Source organism: Biomphalaria glabrata, chromosome 9 (assembly GCF_947242115.1).
Source record: "Biomphalaria glabrata chromosome 9, xgBioGlab47.1, whole genome shotgun sequence".
Classification (NCBI taxonomy): Eukaryota; Metazoa; Mollusca; class Gastropoda; family Planorbidae; genus Biomphalaria; species Biomphalaria glabrata.
The window spans coordinates 17,434,187-17,453,912 of record NC_074719.1 but is presented as its reverse complement, the minus strand read 5'-3'; the positions used below and the strand labels follow the sequence as shown (position 1 = coordinate 17,453,912).

Genomic DNA, 19,726 nt, shown 5'->3' with positions numbered 1-19,726 from the left:
GAGACTCAACATTGTCAGGCTCTTTCACTTCTAGTTCTATTTTTGTTTGACAAAGCTTATATGACTTCCCTCTTTCCGGGTGGACTCTTGGACAAGATTTCTCTCCCACTTCCCATGTGTGAATAAACTCTGAGCAATTATTCATTGTCGGTGACGACACACTCAAACACACACACACAAATACACGCACGCAAGCTCGCTCGCCCACCCTCCCGCACGCACACATAGATAGATAGAGATAGATATGATATGATATGATATTTATTCTAACAATTAGTCAACCATTTAGTCGCAATTAATTAATTTTTTGTATAGATATGTAATAGGTCAAGAGAAGTAGAGCATGGTGTAAAGAATTAGGTATTGCTAAAAATTTTCAACTATCTACTTTTTTTAGACTAGAAAACCTTTTATACTTTTTTCGCTCAGTGGCTAAGCGTCGGCTTTCCATCAAGGAGGCTCGAGAGTCGAGACCCCAAAATTGAATTTAGATATAACAACTATTTTTTTTTATATAGCTTCTCCCAGATAGGGGCCTACCATCTTCACCCCCAACCCCAACAGGTCCACAAAAGTGATTGGACCAACGCGTACTGAACATTCTGTGATCATGGAAGTTGCAGCTAAAGAAAAACAATAATTAAAATATTTCTAATAACTCAATTCGCACACATTTATCATTTTTAGTCTAGATATATTAAAATGTAATTAAACGATTGAATCAAAATAATTGATATAATTTCACTCTCGTAAAGTAAACTTAATTGTTTTTTTTTTTCTAAAAAGTGTTTTTATTTATTTTACCTGTTTTGGTATTACAACATTGAAGTTTGATTTAGCGTCCTTGACCTTTCGTTTACTTTGTCTTGAAAAAAATCCCAAATTGAACCGAAACGTGAAACGTATGTGATACCATGTCTTAGGCTCAAATATTTACAACGCAGAATAAATGTTTTAGAAATAAAATTATAATCGATGAACAAGTAAATCACATTTTATTATGACTGCAGGTAGTTTGACTTCAATTAGGGTTATATGAGTTCTTTTTATCTCTTAGGTAGCATGGTATCAAAGTTTAATATCTCAGTACCATAAACAGTAGAGACGTGACAGTTTCTTTTAGTTTTAATCACCAAGTCCGTGCCTTGGTAAACATAATGGTATCAAGGGAGACTTTACCCAATCGTTATCTTCGAAAAGGAGTACCGGAAATTGAACCGCTGAGGTCATGTTGACAACCATACGCAGAGCGTTGAACAGATGTCTTTGTATTTACGCTCATTAATATTCACAAACGTCGTTGTTTTAGTGCTCAGATAGTCACGTTGATTTAAGACAAAAGTCATTGTTTTAGTGCTCAGATAGTCACGTTGATTTAAGACAAAAGTCATTGTTTTAGTGCTCAGATAGTCACGTTGATTTAAGACAAAAGTCATTGTTTTAGTGCTCAGATAGTCACGTTGATTTAAGACAAAAGTCATTGTTTTAGTGCTCAGATAGTCACGTTGATTTAAGACATAAGTCATTGTTTTAGTGCTCAGATAGTCACGTTGATTTAAGACAAAAGTCATTGTTTTAGTGCTCAGATAGTCACGTTGATTTAAGACAAAAGTCATTGTTTTAGTGCTCAGATAGTCACGTTGATTTAAGACATAAGTCATTGTTTTAGTGCTCAGATAGTCACGTTGATTTAAGACAAAAGTCATTCTTTTAACGCTCAGTCATTCACGTTGACTTAAGATAGAAGCAATTCTTTTAACGCTCAGCCATTCACGTTGACTTCAGATAGAAGTAAATTTAAACATTCACTTAACCTGAAATTGTTTTTTTTCGAGGAGGTGGTAATAGGCGGGGTAAATAAAAAAATTGTCCATTTTATTTTTAAAACTAAAATTCTTTAGTTACTCTGTGTCATTTTACGTCTCGAGAGACAATCTTCTCCCTTGGCAACTTCTTGTGTGACTAAAGAGGCCAATCCTTGATACACAGCTGCGATCGCAGGTTGGGCATATGTAATTACCAGGCGCTGTTGCATTTTCACCCTTCTTTCTGCTTCAGTTGTGTATGACAACTAAGAGAAAAATCATCGCTCTATATTTAACTCTATAAGATGAATAAGGGAGGTAATGTCTTTTAAAAAAAAATAATATTTTTTTAAATGTTTTTCTTGTTTATAAATCTCTCTTTTTTGTTTTACCCATTGGTCATTGAACTCAAGTACAGCCACTCAACTGACAAAATTACCGCATATGTTCAATGTACAATGTCTGTATTATTGTTGCCTATAATATGTTGCTCAGGACCACTTGCATGAAAAAAGGTTTTAGATTTCCATCCGTGTTCCGTCCCAAGCCATTGCATATGTTTGTGTTGGCTCGCTCGGTTAGGTCCCACTCATGACACCAATGATAAACAAGCGAGGAAAAAAAAAGAATGTTATTGAAGTCTCCCTTTGACATTAATAGTTTTTATGAATTAAAACTTTTAAGGAGACTTACCCTCCATTTGAAATCGAATCCTACAATTTGTTTAAACAAATTAGTTAATTAGATAGTGGTAAATAATTGATTTTGTTTGATATTGTGAAAGGGAAATAAATCTTACTGTGTTGAGATATAGAAAGCTATAAATATGAATTTTCCCCCCTTAAATAATCCTTATTTTTTAAAGTATGTTTTTGGTTACTTTGCTTGTTATTATTCAAAATGTACGCATCAATGGAACCCTTACAAGATCAACACATTAACATATGGCTAAACTTCATTCCAACTGTGAGACCCAAGTCTGTGTTTCAAAGATTTACGTTCATGAAAATGATAGAGAAGGATGGGACACAGTGAAACCTCTTTAGTTTTGTTTGTACATATATTTTAGGACAGTGTTAAAACTTAAGACAAACTAATGCCCGTCCTGTTCTTCTCCTTACTGCCACCCCCTTCTTTTTTTTAAATACTCTTCCTCTGTTTCTCATCGTGACTTCACTAAATACATTGCTGAAAAGTAAATAGCTATTCGGTTCATAGAAAGTAAGAAATCCAGCACAAAAAAAAATCCAAGCGTACACATTTTAAAATGTAATTTCGGCTGATGGCTAACCATATCGTGCCATTTAAACATCACTCTCCACGCGCTGAATCTGCCCGTGCCATGAAAAAAAAAAACGGAGTCGCCTCCCTGGTTTAGGTCAGCTCGACCTTAGACATGTTTCGGGTGCGTGTGTTTGAGCTTGCCAGGGACATCTTGGTCAATCAATGTTTGGCTCAGACTGAGAGTAACCCAGGCAGACCAGTCGATACTTAAATGATCTCAATTTAAACGTGGAGTTACTAAATGTCTAGACACCTTGTTACTTTGTGGGCCTACAAATGTTGACTTGGTCACGAAATGTCTAGTCACTTCAACGTGTTTGTTGACCCACTGGCTTTCAGCACATATATATCTATATCTATACGAGATGTCTAGACATTTCAACATGTTTGTTGACCCACTGGCTTTCAGCATATATATATCTATATCTATACGAGATGTCTAGACATTTCAACATGTTTGTTGACCCACTGGCTTTCAGCATATATATATCTATATCTATACAAGATGTCTAGACATTTCAACATGTTTGTTGACCCACTGGCTTTCAGCATATATATATCTATATCTATACGAGATGTCTAGACATTTCAACATGTTTGTTGACCCACTGGCTTTCAGCATATATATATCTATATCTATACGAGATGTCTAGACATTTCAACATGTTTGTTGACCCACTGGCTTTCAGCATATATATATCTATATCTATACGAGATGTCTAGACATTTCAACATGTTTGTTGACCCACTGGCTTTCAGCATATATCTATATCTATACGAGATGTCTAGACGTTTCAATATGTTCTTTCACAAGTCTTCAATGTGTGTACAAACAAACAAAATAGTTTTAAATACTTTTTAAAAATAGCTTATATAAGGGTTACATAAGAAAAAGAGCTGCTCATTTATAGCCTTTTGTCTCAATACTCTTAGATTTATTTCCCTTTTCTATATCTAAGACTCCAACGGTCCTGCAGACCAAGGGATAGGTGAAAATGAAGGTGAAGCTAGATGTGAACCTGGCCTAACTGATGTCATATAATGATTATCTAAATGATCTAATTGTTTTGTAAAGTGTCAATCTCTTATTCAAAGCCTCAAGAAAAAAAAAAGAAAAATTCCGTAAACAAAAAAAAATTACTTTAGATTAAGTGCTGTATGCTTGCATAGTTGATTTAAAAAATTAAATTTTGACCTTTCAGAAACGAAAAAAGTAGCTGTTGCATCAGAACTTTGAAAGTTCTAAAATATCATGATATCGGACTTTCAATAACCTTTCTAGTTTACGAGATCTAAACGGGATGGACGGACGGACATACATACCACACAAAACTAACAGCGTCTATTCCCCATTCGGGCGTCACTAAAAATCACTATATCTAGGTACTTGATCAATGGGCTCTATGTGTGTGGTTCTCAACTTAAATTCCTCACTTTTTTGTTATAAGAGCTAGCAAATCGTCCTATAAAAGGTGTCAGTCTTAGTCACTACTATGCTGATTACTGCCCCCTATGATAAGTTCTTTAAAATATATTTCTAGATCTAGTTATAATTTCACCATATTGTATGTACTAATCTATGTCAACAGAGCATATGTGCTGAAGACATGATCATGTCATATGATTGTATGTTGTGTGTGTGTATGTGTGTGCCACCGCCATGTTCACGCTTTAACGAAACTTTCTGTTCTGTATTGTTAGTACTAGAAAAACATTTTTAAATCTCTTGTTTTTTTTTCTAAACAATGTTTAAACCTGTTTCTCCAGTCATTAATTCATTTAAAGGAAAAAAAATCAATTTTAATCTCTACTATTTTTTTTCCCAAGATTTTCAATTCATGAAGTTTTTTCGTCTATTTTTTACAACCATCTTGAGCTTAGTTTTGCATTGAATAATGTGTCGCCTGATTTGATTTCAACAGATTTATTCCAGTATGAGCTCTCAGAGAATGACTTGGAGGAACTTAGCCAAATGTTGAAAGTCTTCAACGCCACCATGGCCAATGCTTCTATCACATATTTCTTGTATAAGGTAATACTAAGAAGACTTAGATAATAAATGTGATATAGTTCAGTACAGCCCAAACTACGGCACGCGGACCATTTCCGGTCCGTTACATGTTGTTATCTGGACCTTAAAAAATCCTGACAAATATGCATAATAAATCCTGCCAGCTTTATCTTCATTGGACTAGAGTCTAGACGATTTTGGTGCGATGATAGGGCTAGTACCGCGCGCTTCGGAAGTATATATGACCCGCACGCTGAAATTGGGCAGCACTGGTTCAATATTTTGACTTCTTCTGACTCGATAAACAATGGATGCCCCCATTGTTATAACCACTAAATCTACATTGATGTAATGAGTGTACCAACACAGCTCACGTCTATGAAATGTAGACAAAGTTATTAAAACAGGATTCGGTTTAAAAAACAACTTTTCATAAAAAACTTCAGCTCTATAACAGAAATATTCGAAAAGGAGAAACTGAGTGGTCGAGTCTCATTATTCAAATATTACTTTCATTTTCCTTTGAAGTTATAAAACTAGATGTACTGTTCTGAGTAATACATGAATATAAAGAATAAATAACAAAACATACAAAGTCTGATTGAGGGAAAAATTTACTCTTATTCTATAATAAGGCTTGTCTTCGAGTTCTAATATTAATGTAGAATTCAGTATTTCACGTGGCTGCAGAGCCCCAGCTGCGACATACATATTTTGCAACATCTAGCGCAATCATAACCATTGTCCACCGGTGGTCGATTTAGATTTTTTTTCGCCGTCCTCGTCTGTCCTCGGCAATGGATTTCCTTTTGGCCTCAAATGTGTATCCCCAGGCTTTTGTAAGTGATCACCAGCTGTCTCGTTCCGAAGCCGAATACAGCCAGGTGATCTCTCTTCTTTGTCAGTTAAAGCAAATTGGAGCCTAAGCTTGTCTTTAAAGCGTTTTGTGGGGCACCTCTATTACGTCGACCACCTTTCAGATCATTAAAGGGAAACTCCGATAGTTTTGACAATTTTTGATATAATAAGTGTTTTGATTTATAGATAATGAATATATTATTCTTTTTTTTATTTGCAATAATAACTTAGTAATTGGTGTTTTTCTGACGTAATTTTCCTGCGCATCCAAAACAGTCAGACTTTCGCCGGGTTTCTATGTGACGTCACACTAGCCTACTAATTTAATCTATTGACTTATTGTATAACGGGAAACCTTACAGCAAAGTTAACATTCTCGTAAAAGAAATAAATTTTCGTCTATGCAGTTAGATCTAGGATCTTGTAAGCAAAGAAAAAATGCGTATTAAAAGTAGATTTACATGCTTGACTAACCACGGCGGTCTGTATTTTCTCGCCAGATCACTCAACACACAACAAACACTATCGCTTGGTTGTCTTGTCATGACCGACTACACGTAGTCTCGACTAGCCTTACACTGACCAGTTTGTTTGAATCAGTCAGACACACGATCTATTTACTTCTTGGGAAAAGGAGAGGCTTAGATTAAAATGATACTTTTTTCTCGAGTTGGTTATCCTAATGCTTTTAGATCTACCTATACATGTATTTATAACTGTACCATAGCTCTGGAATAGGCCGTCACTAGGCCCAAGAGCCTGTAAAAATGAAGCGATACGATTGGTTAAATCTAGTTTCCTTTTCAGTATTGTTAATGGAAGTGACGTATGCCTAACCTAAAAACAAAATCTCAAAGCACCCCGTTTTTTTTTTTGAGATGTCAAGAATTTACTGTCTAATTTATTAAATATAAATGTTTCTAAGCATTTAAATAAAAAATGGTAAAATGTTTACTATTACAACTTTTTACGCAGAATTCAAATATGTCAATAACTCAAATTTGAAAAACCATCGGAGTTTCCCTTTAAAAGGACTGTTTTTGGCATACGTTCGTCCAGCATACGAATACGTGCCCTACAAGGTGTAGCATCCCCACCACACAGCCCACCCCCCTCTTCAGAGGCTTGTTCTCACAATACTATTTGTTAGTTCACGGAAGAAAGGCAACAGAAGGCAAACTTGGTGCTCTCCCTTTGTGTTTTATGTTTACAATTAATTCTTGAATTTAAATTTCTTTCTACAAAGCTTATATCAATTCACTCTGTCTGTCTGTCTGTCTGTCTGTCTGGGTGGATTCTTTTACGTTTATCATTCTCGGATCAAGTTAAAATATTGCACGCTTATTCTCTATATTCTCTCTCCCTCTCTTTCTATCTGATGATCTCTCTCTCTCTCTCCGCCTAACTCTCTTTCTTCCTGTCTCTCTTTTTCTCCTCTCTGTCTCTCTCTCTGTTACACTTTATTTCATAGCTTGTTGTTTTTCTTTAAAGTCCGTGTATGTTCATCTTTTCAATCTTCAGTCCCCCCCCCCTCACCCCACACCTTCACTCCACTCTTCCTTCCCCCTTCCAAAACCGAAATGAGTCTAAGACACAATGTCCTGGCTGTGGTCATGTGACAGGAAATCAATGGTTTCTGGGATAAGCACATAATATTACATCCACCTGATAGCCATTTAACAAGTAACAGTGATCAGACGTCTCAGAGAATCTAAGAACATGCTAATATAGAATCATATTGTCTTCTTAATACTATCTATCTATCTATCTATCTATCTATCTATCTATCTATCTATCTATCTATCTATCTATCTATCTATCTATCTATCTATCTATTTATCTATCTGTTTGTCTGTCTGTCTGTCTATATATCTATCTATTCATCTAATTGTCTAACTGTCTGTCTTTCTTTCTGTATGTATATCTCTCACTCATCCCCCCCCCCTTTTATTTCTTGTTTCTTAATGATTACGTTGACATTAATTTCAAGAGTTTATCATTCTAGCATATAGAAAAGAGGAATCTGCGATTGCATGACTAAACATGATTACATAGAGAGTTTGTGTTAACACATAAACTCAGAGGTGACCCTAACTGGATTCCGCTCATGGGCAAGGAATATTCAAACCATGGTCTTGATTTGATTGTCTAAATTAATAAAATATCAAGACTTATGTCTTAACTTGAAAAAAACAACAACTTAACAGCCTATTATCAATAATGAAACTTCTAGACCTTTTGGCAAGAAGACTAAATGTAATTTCAGAAGAGCAAATCGGATAATCATTTCGCGTTGTTTTTAACTTGAAAACAAAATGAACATCATAATATCAATAATGAGCTTTTTATTTCTATTACATATCATGTTATTTTAGATCTTGCAAAGGTCTTGTGCTACAGCTACTTTTTTTTTTGTTCTGAAAGCGCACCTTTAAATTTTTAAAATGAAATATGCAAAACAGTTTGTTCATAAACAGGCACCACTTTCATAGTACAGTTCAGGCAAGGGACATAACTTACAAAGACAAAGGAGCACATCAACGTTCTATCATTTCTTTAAAAATTAAACGTATCTGTTAACTCTTTCTCTCCGTAATTATTTACCACATTCTGGTGGAATCAACGTTGGTATCGTCAGTTAGGAGAGAAAGAGTTAATAAGGTCTCTTCAAACAACTGTACTATCAAAGTATCAATAGAAAGAAACCAATATATTTATGGAAACTATGACATTTGTTTATTGACTAGAATTATAACCTTTGAAAGGAACGAAAAGTTGGAAATGCAAAAAGTAGAGCAACACATGCCATTTGGCTACCTACGTAGTGGGCTTGAGTTTGAATTCCGACTCCAGCTGAGTTATGTTTGATGAATGCCTCAAGGCAGCACATATTACCTCCCCCCCCCCCCAGATACCCCCTTCTCCACCATACAAGAGACTGGACCTTAGCATGAAGTAGAATGAAAGATGCGCTGTACAAAAAGCATTAAAAAATAAGTAGGTCTAAGAATGAAGGCGTTGTATAACAGTCCCTGCATGCGCAGAGACACAAAATAATCACAACCTACAGACCTGCCTTCATGGCTTTGTTGTGAAAGTTAATGGCTAAATAACACCAATTACTCCGGAACCAGGGGACAGAGCAGGGAAGATAATTAAAGCTATTTCTTCACCTATGCCACAAAATGTTTACAAATAATGTTGTTTTGTTTTTGCTTTCTTAACAAATTAATGTACAACTTCGGTGATCATTGTCCAATCTGTGCAAGCTGGTATTAACTCTGATATGGCATTTAATTAAATGTGGATCTTCCCTAAAGTACCTGCAAATTGATTAACTTATATAAACAATAAGTAAATAACATTCAAGGAATCTCACACCCAGAATGTACTAGATATTTTTACAATACACTAAGCCTGACTAAGCAATGTCAAAGACCAATAATGCATAAATATATTCTCGAAATAAAATTCTGCTTTGCGAAAAAGTAAAAATAATATACATAGTTTAAAAACAAGAAAAACAAAAAATACTTTAAAAAAAAGTTTATACGAAGTTTAGTTGTATCAATTCGTTTGGATTAGTCATGTCATTATTGGAACGCAGATTTCAATGAACTTAGCTGATAAGGAAGATAATTACGTTATTCGCATATCCATGTGTTAATCTAGTCCTGCATGCTAACTGACACTTAACATTTGCTAAGTTATTGGCTTTCCTGATTGAGGCAAGCCGTACATGCTCTAAAGGCACCAGAAAGACGAAGGGGACGTTGTGAAATTTTGTCTCAGCATCAATAAATCCATACTATAAAATAGAGTGTATGTAGTATATATGTCCCGAATAGAAATGAAAACCTTTTTGACCAATCTTAATGAAACTATGCATAAATGTTCCTTGGGTACTAACTGGAACCGTGACGTATGTATAGTAGCCCTAAAACAAACTAAAGACTCTCAAAAAAAAAAAGTTGCCCAACTCTATGAAAGTATTACTATTACATGGGTCTAGGCCATGTTTACCATGTTTAGATCGAAAGGATCTAGATCTAGATATAATTTAAAAAACCACACTTTGCACAGATAGTTTGTTACTTTCACACTTGAAAATACAAAATAAAGTCTATTGATTTCATTATTTAATAAAATTAACCTTCAAATTTGTATTTCAAAAGCATTTTTACATAAATTCGTTCAATATATCTGCGAATTTAGACGTCCTGACGTACTTTATAATCCCATTCATTTAACAAATCGGTTAAACCCGTTTTTATGTACTTTATATCCTATTCATCTCGCGCTCCTTTCGTTTTTAACAGATATGAATGTATCGGCTTAACGGGTAAACCGATTTTCGCAAAACTACTTTTTTTTCCTGGCGAAAGAGAAAACCTTGAAAGGATCATTAGCTAAGTTTAACATACATCTAAATCCAATCCACTAGATTAGTAATACATAAACTAAGGCCCACAGGCCGCGGGTAATCTCCGACTAGTAGTGAATACAAAAACAACAACAACCTATATTTATACGTGTTTCTAGCCTGAATATTTTGGTTCAGTGTTTTACGTTTAATTTTTTTTATATAAGTTCATATTCTACATACACACTCACTACGAGAGGGTTAGGTTGTAACAAACAAAGTAAGAAGTTGTTAGTAAAACACTCTACACAATACGCTAATTTGGAATCTACTTACTATAAATGTATAATATAATATAGGGAGCCTACTAAATACTTCATAGATGTATTGCTCATGGCAATACAAATGTCTGGACGAAATTGGGAATCATATATTCCAGACAGCTTTTGTCAGCGTATAATCATCACGCTGGGAATTAGTAGATCCCTGCGAACCGAATTCATAGGAATAGATTGGATGTAATCCTGGAGACATCTGGATAAGAAGTGGCTTAGAAATGGATTCCGCGAGAGGCTTAATACTCGAGTTATGTGATAACAGAAGCTTGATGAGATGGTACATATGTCTTGTGTTAGTAAAGTTATAAAGTAGATACGTCTCTATCGTTCAATTCAAACATGATTTAACTGCTTCACAGGAGAAAGAAAAAGTGCAGATTAAAAGTTTATCGTTCGACACTCTTTTTTTTTTTTGGATCTCATTCACCAAACAGAATTCAAGAAAGTCTCTACTTAGGACATAGTAACACTCTGTTTGATGGCGGCCCTGCGTCCTACAGTGTCTATGCCTGTGCCCTCCTTCTAACAAAATCTGGAGAAAAAATTACAGATCAAACCAAGCAGCTAGAACCATGGACAGAACACTACCTCGATGTCTATGCCACACTTAATACAGTAGACGATGTCGCCCTGGCTTCTCTACCAGATTTTCCAGTATTGGAATGCCTAGATGACTTTCCGTCTCAAAAAAAGAATAAACTGCATGAAAATAAGTTGAGTGATGGCATCCCAGCGGAAGTAGTTAAGGTCAATTCCAATCACTCCTGATCCCTGAACTCTATAATCTCCTCTGCCGCTGTTGAGAAGCAGGTCATGTCCCACAGGACATGCGTGACGCACATATAGTCACAAAATATAAAAACAAAGGGGATCGGACCGACTGCATTTATAGGGTTATCTCTCTCCTTAGCATTGTTGGCAAAATCTTTGCTAGAGTGGCACTATCTAAGCTGCAAGGGATACCTTCTAGAGTCTACCCAGAGTCTCAATGTGGATTCAGGAGTGACAGATCTACCATAGAAATGATATCCTCTCTACGACTACTGCAGGAGAAATTCAGAGAGAGAGAGATAGACCCCTTTACATTGTTTTTGTTGATATGACTAAAGCCTTTGACATGGTCAGCAGAAGTGGCCTTTTCAAACTCCTGAGGAAAATAGGTTGCCCTCCCAAACTACTCCCAAACTACTGAAGTTTATCGAGTGCTTTCATGAGGAAACAAAATGTACCGTGAAATGTAATGGAGCCCAAATTAGCACCTTTTGAAGTTAGCAGTGGAGTCAAGCAGGGATGTGTTCTCGCACCAACTCTGTTTGGCATATTCTTCTCCTGCCTTCTGCATTATGCTTACAGCGACATCAACGAAGGTGTATTTCTCCAATCAAGATCCTCTAGAAACCTCTTTAATGAAGCTCTTCAAAATCGACCCTAGCAGCTGGGAAAATGTGGCACTGGATAGATCCACATGGTAAGCGAGCATAAAGGAAGGGTCCAGGATTGCAGATGCCATACACAACAGTAGTAGAAAGAAGGGTGAAAATGCAAGGGCGCCTTCAGATGCCCAACATATGACCGCAGCTGTGCAACAAGGATTGGCCTCTTTGGTCATACAAGAAGTTGCAAAGGGAAAAGATCGTCCTCTAATAGTGCCAGGGAAGAAGAAGCATTTGTACGAATTTGTTTTAGCATATGGAACGAGGAATGTGCCTTTATCTTTGTGTCCTTCTGATTATTTTATTATTTTAGTGAAGAGAGAAACAAAAAAAAAATTGCTCTCTTGTCTTTGCAAATGGGAAACGTCATGTCCACATACAAACTCTCATACATACGAACGCTTCAAAAGGATACGACATACAAGTATTTACTCTTTTTGTTCAACAATTATTTGCAATCGTACAATGTGGTCCACACATCTACCCCCCCAATCTTCAACTACTCACAAGAGCTGCGTCTACTTTGCTCAGTAAAAATCTCAACCAAAATTTTAATCATGGAATTTTGAATTCGTCAGACAATCGTTTATCTAGCTAGTCAGTAGTACTTTATCTATTTTTCTATCTTCGAAACGGTGAATAAATGTATTTCTAACTTGAAAAATTTAAGTTTTTTTTAACACGTTCTAAAAAAATATATAACGTTTGAGGACCTGTTCAGTTTATGAACTAAATGTATGGAACTCGCTCCCCAGCTTTGGCTACATGCATGACTACGTCCAAGAAGAGCATTAACTCCTGGTTGTTCACTTCCTTGCTAGATTTGTTTGCCTTTGTCTAGAGCACGCGCACAAGAGTGTCCAAAGAACCTCTAAAAACACTTGGTCAACCGGTACGTGAATCTGAGGTCAAGACAGACATTGGGCTAATTAGTGACGTGATTGTTTGTAACATTTCCTCTGGCCTGATATCCGATATTGTTAAGTCCACAAGACGCAAACAGGAATTACGTTTGACATCTCGCTTGTAACGTGGAGTCACGGGAGATAATTGCCTTGGACAACAGGAAATTAGGGGCAGAGACAAAAATAAAACGACATAAGACTTTTTACTTAGCTTCTCCTTTTGGCTTTGTCGCTTTCGGTGATGTGTTGTTAACTGCACTCATTGGGAAAAGTTGTTATTGTATTTGTGCTGTATATCAGTCCGTCTGCCCGTCCGCTTATTCTTTTGCCTAACATACATATTAAGATTTGAAAAAGTAAAATGTTTATTGCAAATCTACAGATCATCTAAGTGGCATGAGGGTAAAAGTCTAGACATAAGCACTAGCCTCTCACACCATTATAGTATTTACTAAAAGTTTATTAAAAGTTACAAGTTTTTTTAAAATTATTAATTCACGCTACCTGTTGTAATTTTAATTCTCTATTGAAAGTATATGGTACGTAGTTTATGATCCAAAGAGGCCACCTACTTTTTTTTTTTAGAAGAACAAAACCTCATTCTTCGTTGAAATGGAATTTGTTGGATTATGGATAGTGTTGATATGAATTCTTGAAGCTGGTAGCATCAACTAATATTTTCGCATTAAAAGAATATAATTTATATATTATATATATATATTGCTTCTGTAAACGTTGGGTTTCCCCAGAATGTGAAGAAAATGTGTATACGTTCTTATAAAGGAATAAAAAGAAGTAATTTCAGTTTTGTTTCATTTAGAAGGATTTCTGTACTGAAATGTTTAACTATCAGGATGACTTTGTTTATATTATGTTCCTCTACAGGGCTCCCTGTTAGGATCCTATAGGCATCACAGCATCATTCCCTGGGACGATGATTTGGACTTTTTGGTCTCCCTCAAAGACAAAGCCAACATGACAGCAATATTTAAGATGCTAGAGCCAAGGTATATCTTAGACAACAGTACTATCAGGTGAGTCAATTAAGCTGAAGTTCACCAACATGTTTTCTATAGTTGACCAACATGTTTTCTATAGTTCACCAACATGTTTTCTTTAGTTCACCAACAACATCTTCTCTATAGTTTACCAACATGTTTTCCATAATAAACTAACTTATTGTTTAATTTACATTTAAAGTTACAGAATGACATTTAGCCAAATACCAAGATGTTTAGTTCACCAAGATGTTTAGTTCACCAAGATGTTTAGTTCACCAAGATGTTTAGTTCACCAAGATGTTTAGTTCACCAAGATGTTTAGTTCACCAAGATGTTTAGTTCACCAAGATGTTTAGTTCACTAAATCTGTTAACCAGGAGCCAATGTTGCGATATTCTGCAACGCTTTCCCACTCGACACATAATACACAAGGGGAAAAAAAAATTCTTATCTGAGGGATAAAAACATGAAAGTATGGAAATAAGTCAGACCTTTCTTACCTCTCATTCAATCAGTACTATATACTCACATAATTTATTTCTTTAACTAATGGCAGCGGAAGTTAACTTATTGTCTGCACCCTTTCCCTTACAATTATGTGTACTCCAGATTTAAAAAGGGAATTTATTTGTGGAATTGAGCTCTACAATGACTGTACATAAAACCAGCTACAACATGCATTAGCTGCTAAAACACAGCCACAGATGGGGGACAAAAAATCAATAAGACATTATCCTGAAAGTCTGCATCGTGGGTGTCTGCTGAAGAAGTTTAGAGGGTCAAATGACAGCGATTTATACTTACAGCAGTGCCGGCCTTTGGCGTAGTCAGACTAGGCAATTCCAATTGGTGGGAGGACTCAAAGAAAATAATTTTTAGATACAAATTTGGATCAAATCTCAAACACATCAGAACTCTATGACTGTATTTCTGCTAGCCTAGCTCCATGACTGTATTTCTACTAGCCTAGCTCTATGATTGTATTTCTACTAGCCTAGCTCTATGATTGTATTTCTGCTAGCCTAGCTCTATGACTGTACTTCTGCTAGCCTAGCTCTATGATTGTACTATAATTTAAAGTTTATTCACGAATGTTTACATCTACTTGTTAGACTACATATTTGAGACGACCATTGTGTCTTCCTTTTGGTAAAATGTCAAAACGTTATTTCTAGTCACGTGATCATGAATCGTCTCTAAAGCACATTCGTGGTATCGGAGCTTGGATTGAGCAGAAAAAAATTAGTTGAAGACATCTGTACGACTATCTTTAAGAAGCTTACGGAGTGCTTATTGAGCGCGACGGAAATTGCTTTTCATGAATTTCACTTATTTGTTAATATATATAGATACAGGAAGGTTTTGAATTCATTGCATATTTCTCGGATTAATTTTTTTCTATTTCATTTCACTTGACTTCGTCTAGGGTTTCCAATGACCTAAGTAGTGTGTGCACCTATTTTGTTTCAATAGTTTTTATCTTATTATACTCTTGTTATTACATGTAGGTTGCAGTTGGGCTGCGTAGCCACGGGAAATGCTGCATTCCTTATTAATCTTCGGACTCGAAGACAAGCCTTATTCTTTTTATTATTACTGTTGTTAAAAGTACTTTTGTTGTATTTTCTTTGTTTGCTATTAAATTTAGTCTACTTCTTGTAGATGTGTTTAATTAGTTAATCTAATAAACGTTTGATTAACTCCTTCTTAAACGGTGACTTCAACTGTTTCTACTTTGTCTCTAGATACAAGTTTTATTCTGATACTGGACACGTCATTAAAAAGAAGCCTTGGAAATCTCCATTTCTGGACATAAGCTTCTACGATGAGAACTCCACACATATCTGGGACGTGACCATCCCGAGCCAAGGGCCTTTTCTGAAAGATATCACATTTCCTTTGACACTAAGGCCTCTTTTGGGAGGACTGTATCCTTCTCCCCATGACCCTTACCTGACCCTAAATGTGACGTACCAGGTGGATGATTGTTACACCGGAAGTTACAACCACACCAATGAGAAAAAGCGGGACAAGAAGGACATTGGGAACGTCCCCTGCTCGGCCTTGCTGGACACCGTGGCCTTCGTACAGCACGTGCGTGGTCCTGGAGGGGCGTGGTGTGAGGAGGTGTTGACCCACAGGGGACAAATTCTCGGCTCATTCGTCAGGAGCTCCTATAAAATACCAATCTGTTAACATTTACTTGTTAAGGAGTTGATTGTTTTTGAAGGCGCCATTTCTGTTGTACAAACCCAAGGGTAAGATAAACATATTTCTAAAAGACATTACAAAAGACATTACAAAAGACATTACAAAAGACATTACAAAAGACATTACAAAAGACATTACAAAAGACATTACAAAAGACATTACAAAAGACATTACAAAAGACATTACAAAAGACATTGCAAAAGACATTACAAAAGACATTACAAAAGACATTACAAAAGACATTACAAAAGACATTACAAAAGACATTACAAAAGACATTACAAAAGACATTGCAAAAGACATTGCAAAAGACATTACAAAAGACATTACAAAAGACATTACAAAAGACATTACAAAAGACATTACAAAAGACATTACAAAAGACATTACAAAAGACATTGCAAAAGACATTACAAAAGACATTACAAAAGACATTACAAAAGACATTACAAAAGACATTACAAAAGACATTACAAAAGACATTACAAAAGACATTGCAAAAGACATTGCAAAAGACATTACAAAAGACATTACAAAAGACATTACAAAAGACATTACAAAAGACATTACAAAAGACATTACAAAAGACATTACAAAAGACATTACAAAAGACATTGCAAAAGACATTACAAAAGACATTACAAAAGACATTACAAAAGACATTACAAAAGACATTACAAAAGACATTACAAAAGACATTACAAAAGACATTACAAAAGACATTGCAAAAGACATTACAAAAGACATTACAAAAGACATTACAAAAGACATTACAAAAGACATTACAAAAGACATTACAAAAGACATTACAAAAGACATTACAAAAGACATTACAAAAGACATTACAAAAGACATTACAAAAGACATTACAAAAGACATTACAAAAGACATTACAAAAGACATTACAAAAGACATTACAAAAGACATTACAAAAGACATTACAAAAGACATTACAAAAGACATTACAAAAGACATTACAAAAGACATTACAAAAGACATTACAAAAGACATTACAAAAGACATTACAAAAGACATTACAAAAGACATTACAAAAGACATTACAAAAGACATTACAAAAGACATTACAAAAGACATTACAAAAGACATTACAAAAGACATTACAAAAGACATTACAAAAGACATTACAAAAGACATTACAAAAGACATTACAAAAGACATTACAAAAGACATTACAAAAGACATTACAAAAGACATTACAAAAGACATTACAAAAGACATTACAAAAGACATTACAAAAGACATTACAAAAGACATTACAAAAGACATTACAAAAGACATTGCAAAAGACATTGCAAAAGACATTGCAAAAGACATTACAAAAGACATTACAAAAGACATTACAAAAGACATTACAAAAGACATTACAAAAGACATTACAAAAGACATTACAAAAGACATTACAAAAGACATTACAAAAGACATTACAAAAGACATTACAAAAGACATTACAAAAGACATTACAAAAGACATTACAAAAGACATTACAAAAGACATTACAAAAGACATTACAAAAGACATTACAAAAGACATTACAAAAGACATTGCAAAAGACATTACAAAAGACATTACAAAAGACATTACAAAAGACATTACAAAAGACATTACAAAAGACATTACAAAAGACATTACAAAAGACATTACAAAAGACATTGCAAAAGACATTGCAAAAGACATTACAAAAGACATTACAAAAGACATTACAAAAGACATTACAAAAGACATTACAAAAGACATTACAAAAGACATTACAAAAGACATTACAAAAGACATTGCAAAAGACATTACAAAAGACATTACAAAAGACATTACAAAAGACATTACAAAAGACATTACAAAAGACATTACAAAAGACATTACAAAAGACATTACAAAAGACATTGCAAAAGACATTACAAAAGACATTACAAAAGACATTACAAAAGACATTACAAAAGACATTACAAAAGACATTACAAAAGACATTACAAAAGACATTACAAAAGACATTACAAAAGACATTACAAAAGACATTACAAAAGACATTACAAAAGACATTACAAAAGACATTACAAAAGACATTACAAAAGACATTACAAAAGACATTACAAAAGACATTACAAAAGACATTACAAAAGACATTACAAAAGACATTACAAAAGACATTACAAAAGACATTACAAAAGACATTACAAAAGACATTACAAAAGACATTACAAAAGACATTACAAAAGACATTACAAAAGACATTACAAAAGACATTACAAAAGACATTACAAAAGACATTACAAAAGACATTACAAAAGACATTACAAAAGACATTACAAAAGACATTACAAAAGACATTACAAAAGACATTACAAAAGACATTACAAAAGACATTACAAAAGACATTACAAAAGACATTACAAAAGACATTACAAAAGACATTACAAAAGACATTACAAAAGACATTACAAAAGACATTACAAAAGACATTGCAAAAGACATTGCAAAAGACATTGCAAAAGACATTACAAAAGACATTACAAAAGACATTACAAAAGACATTACAAAAGACATTACAAAAGACATTACAAAAGACATTACAAAAGACATTACAAAAGACATTACAAAAGACATTACAAAAGACATTACAAAAGACATTACAAAAGACATTACAAAAGACATTACAAAAGACATTACAAAAGACATTACAAAAGACATTACAAAAGACATTACAAAAGACATTACAAAAGACATTACAAAAGACATTACAAAAGACATTACAAAAGACATTACAAAAGACATTACAAAAGACATTACAAAAGACATTACAAAAGACATTACAAAAGACATTACAAAAGACATTACAAAAGACATTACAAAAGACATTACAAAAGACATTACAAAAGACATTACAAAAGACATTACAAAAGACATTACAAAAGACATTACAAAAGACATTACAAAAGACATTACAAAAGACATTACAAAAGACATTACAAAAGACATTACAAAAGACATTACAAAAGACATTACAAAAGACATTACAAAAGACATTACAAAAGACATTACAAAAGACATTACAAAAGACATTACAAAAGACATTACAAAAGACATTACAAAAGACATTACAAAAGACATTACAAAAGACATTACAAAAGACATTACAAAAGACATTACAAAAGACATTACAAAAGACATTACAAAAGACATTACAAAAGACATTGCAAAAGACATTGCAAAAGACATTACAAAAGACATTACAAAAGACATTACAAAAGACATTACAAAAGACATTACAAAAGACATTACAAAAGACATTACAAAAGACATTACAAAAGACATTACAAAAGACATTACAAAAGACATTACAAAAGACATTACAAAAGACATTACAAAAGACATTACAAAAGACATTACAAAAGACATTACAAAAGACATTACAAAAGACATTACAAAAGACATTACAAAAGACATTACAAAAGACATTACAAAAGACATTACAAAAGACATTACAAAAGACATTACAAAAGAC

At 34.2% G+C, this 19,726-nt stretch overlaps 1 protein-coding gene across 2 annotated transcripts in view; it reads left to right on the top strand.

The window, feature by feature from the left end:
• LOC129928450 (uncharacterized) overlaps positions 1-16,290 on the top strand; it is a 33,046-nt gene extending 16,756 nt beyond the window's left edge. For both annotated transcript variants that reach the window (XM_056042923.1, XM_056042921.1), the window contains exons 4-6: positions 5,012-5,121; positions 13,883-14,031; positions 15,744-16,290. In XM_056042923.1, coding sequence (XP_055898898.1) covers positions 5,012-5,121; positions 13,883-14,031; positions 15,744-16,194 — 710 coding nt within the window. In that variant the 3' untranslated portion in view covers positions 16,195-16,290. The remainder of the gene's footprint in view (positions 1-5,011; positions 5,122-13,882; positions 14,032-15,743) is intronic.
• Positions 16,291-19,726: the final 3,436 nt, after the last annotated feature.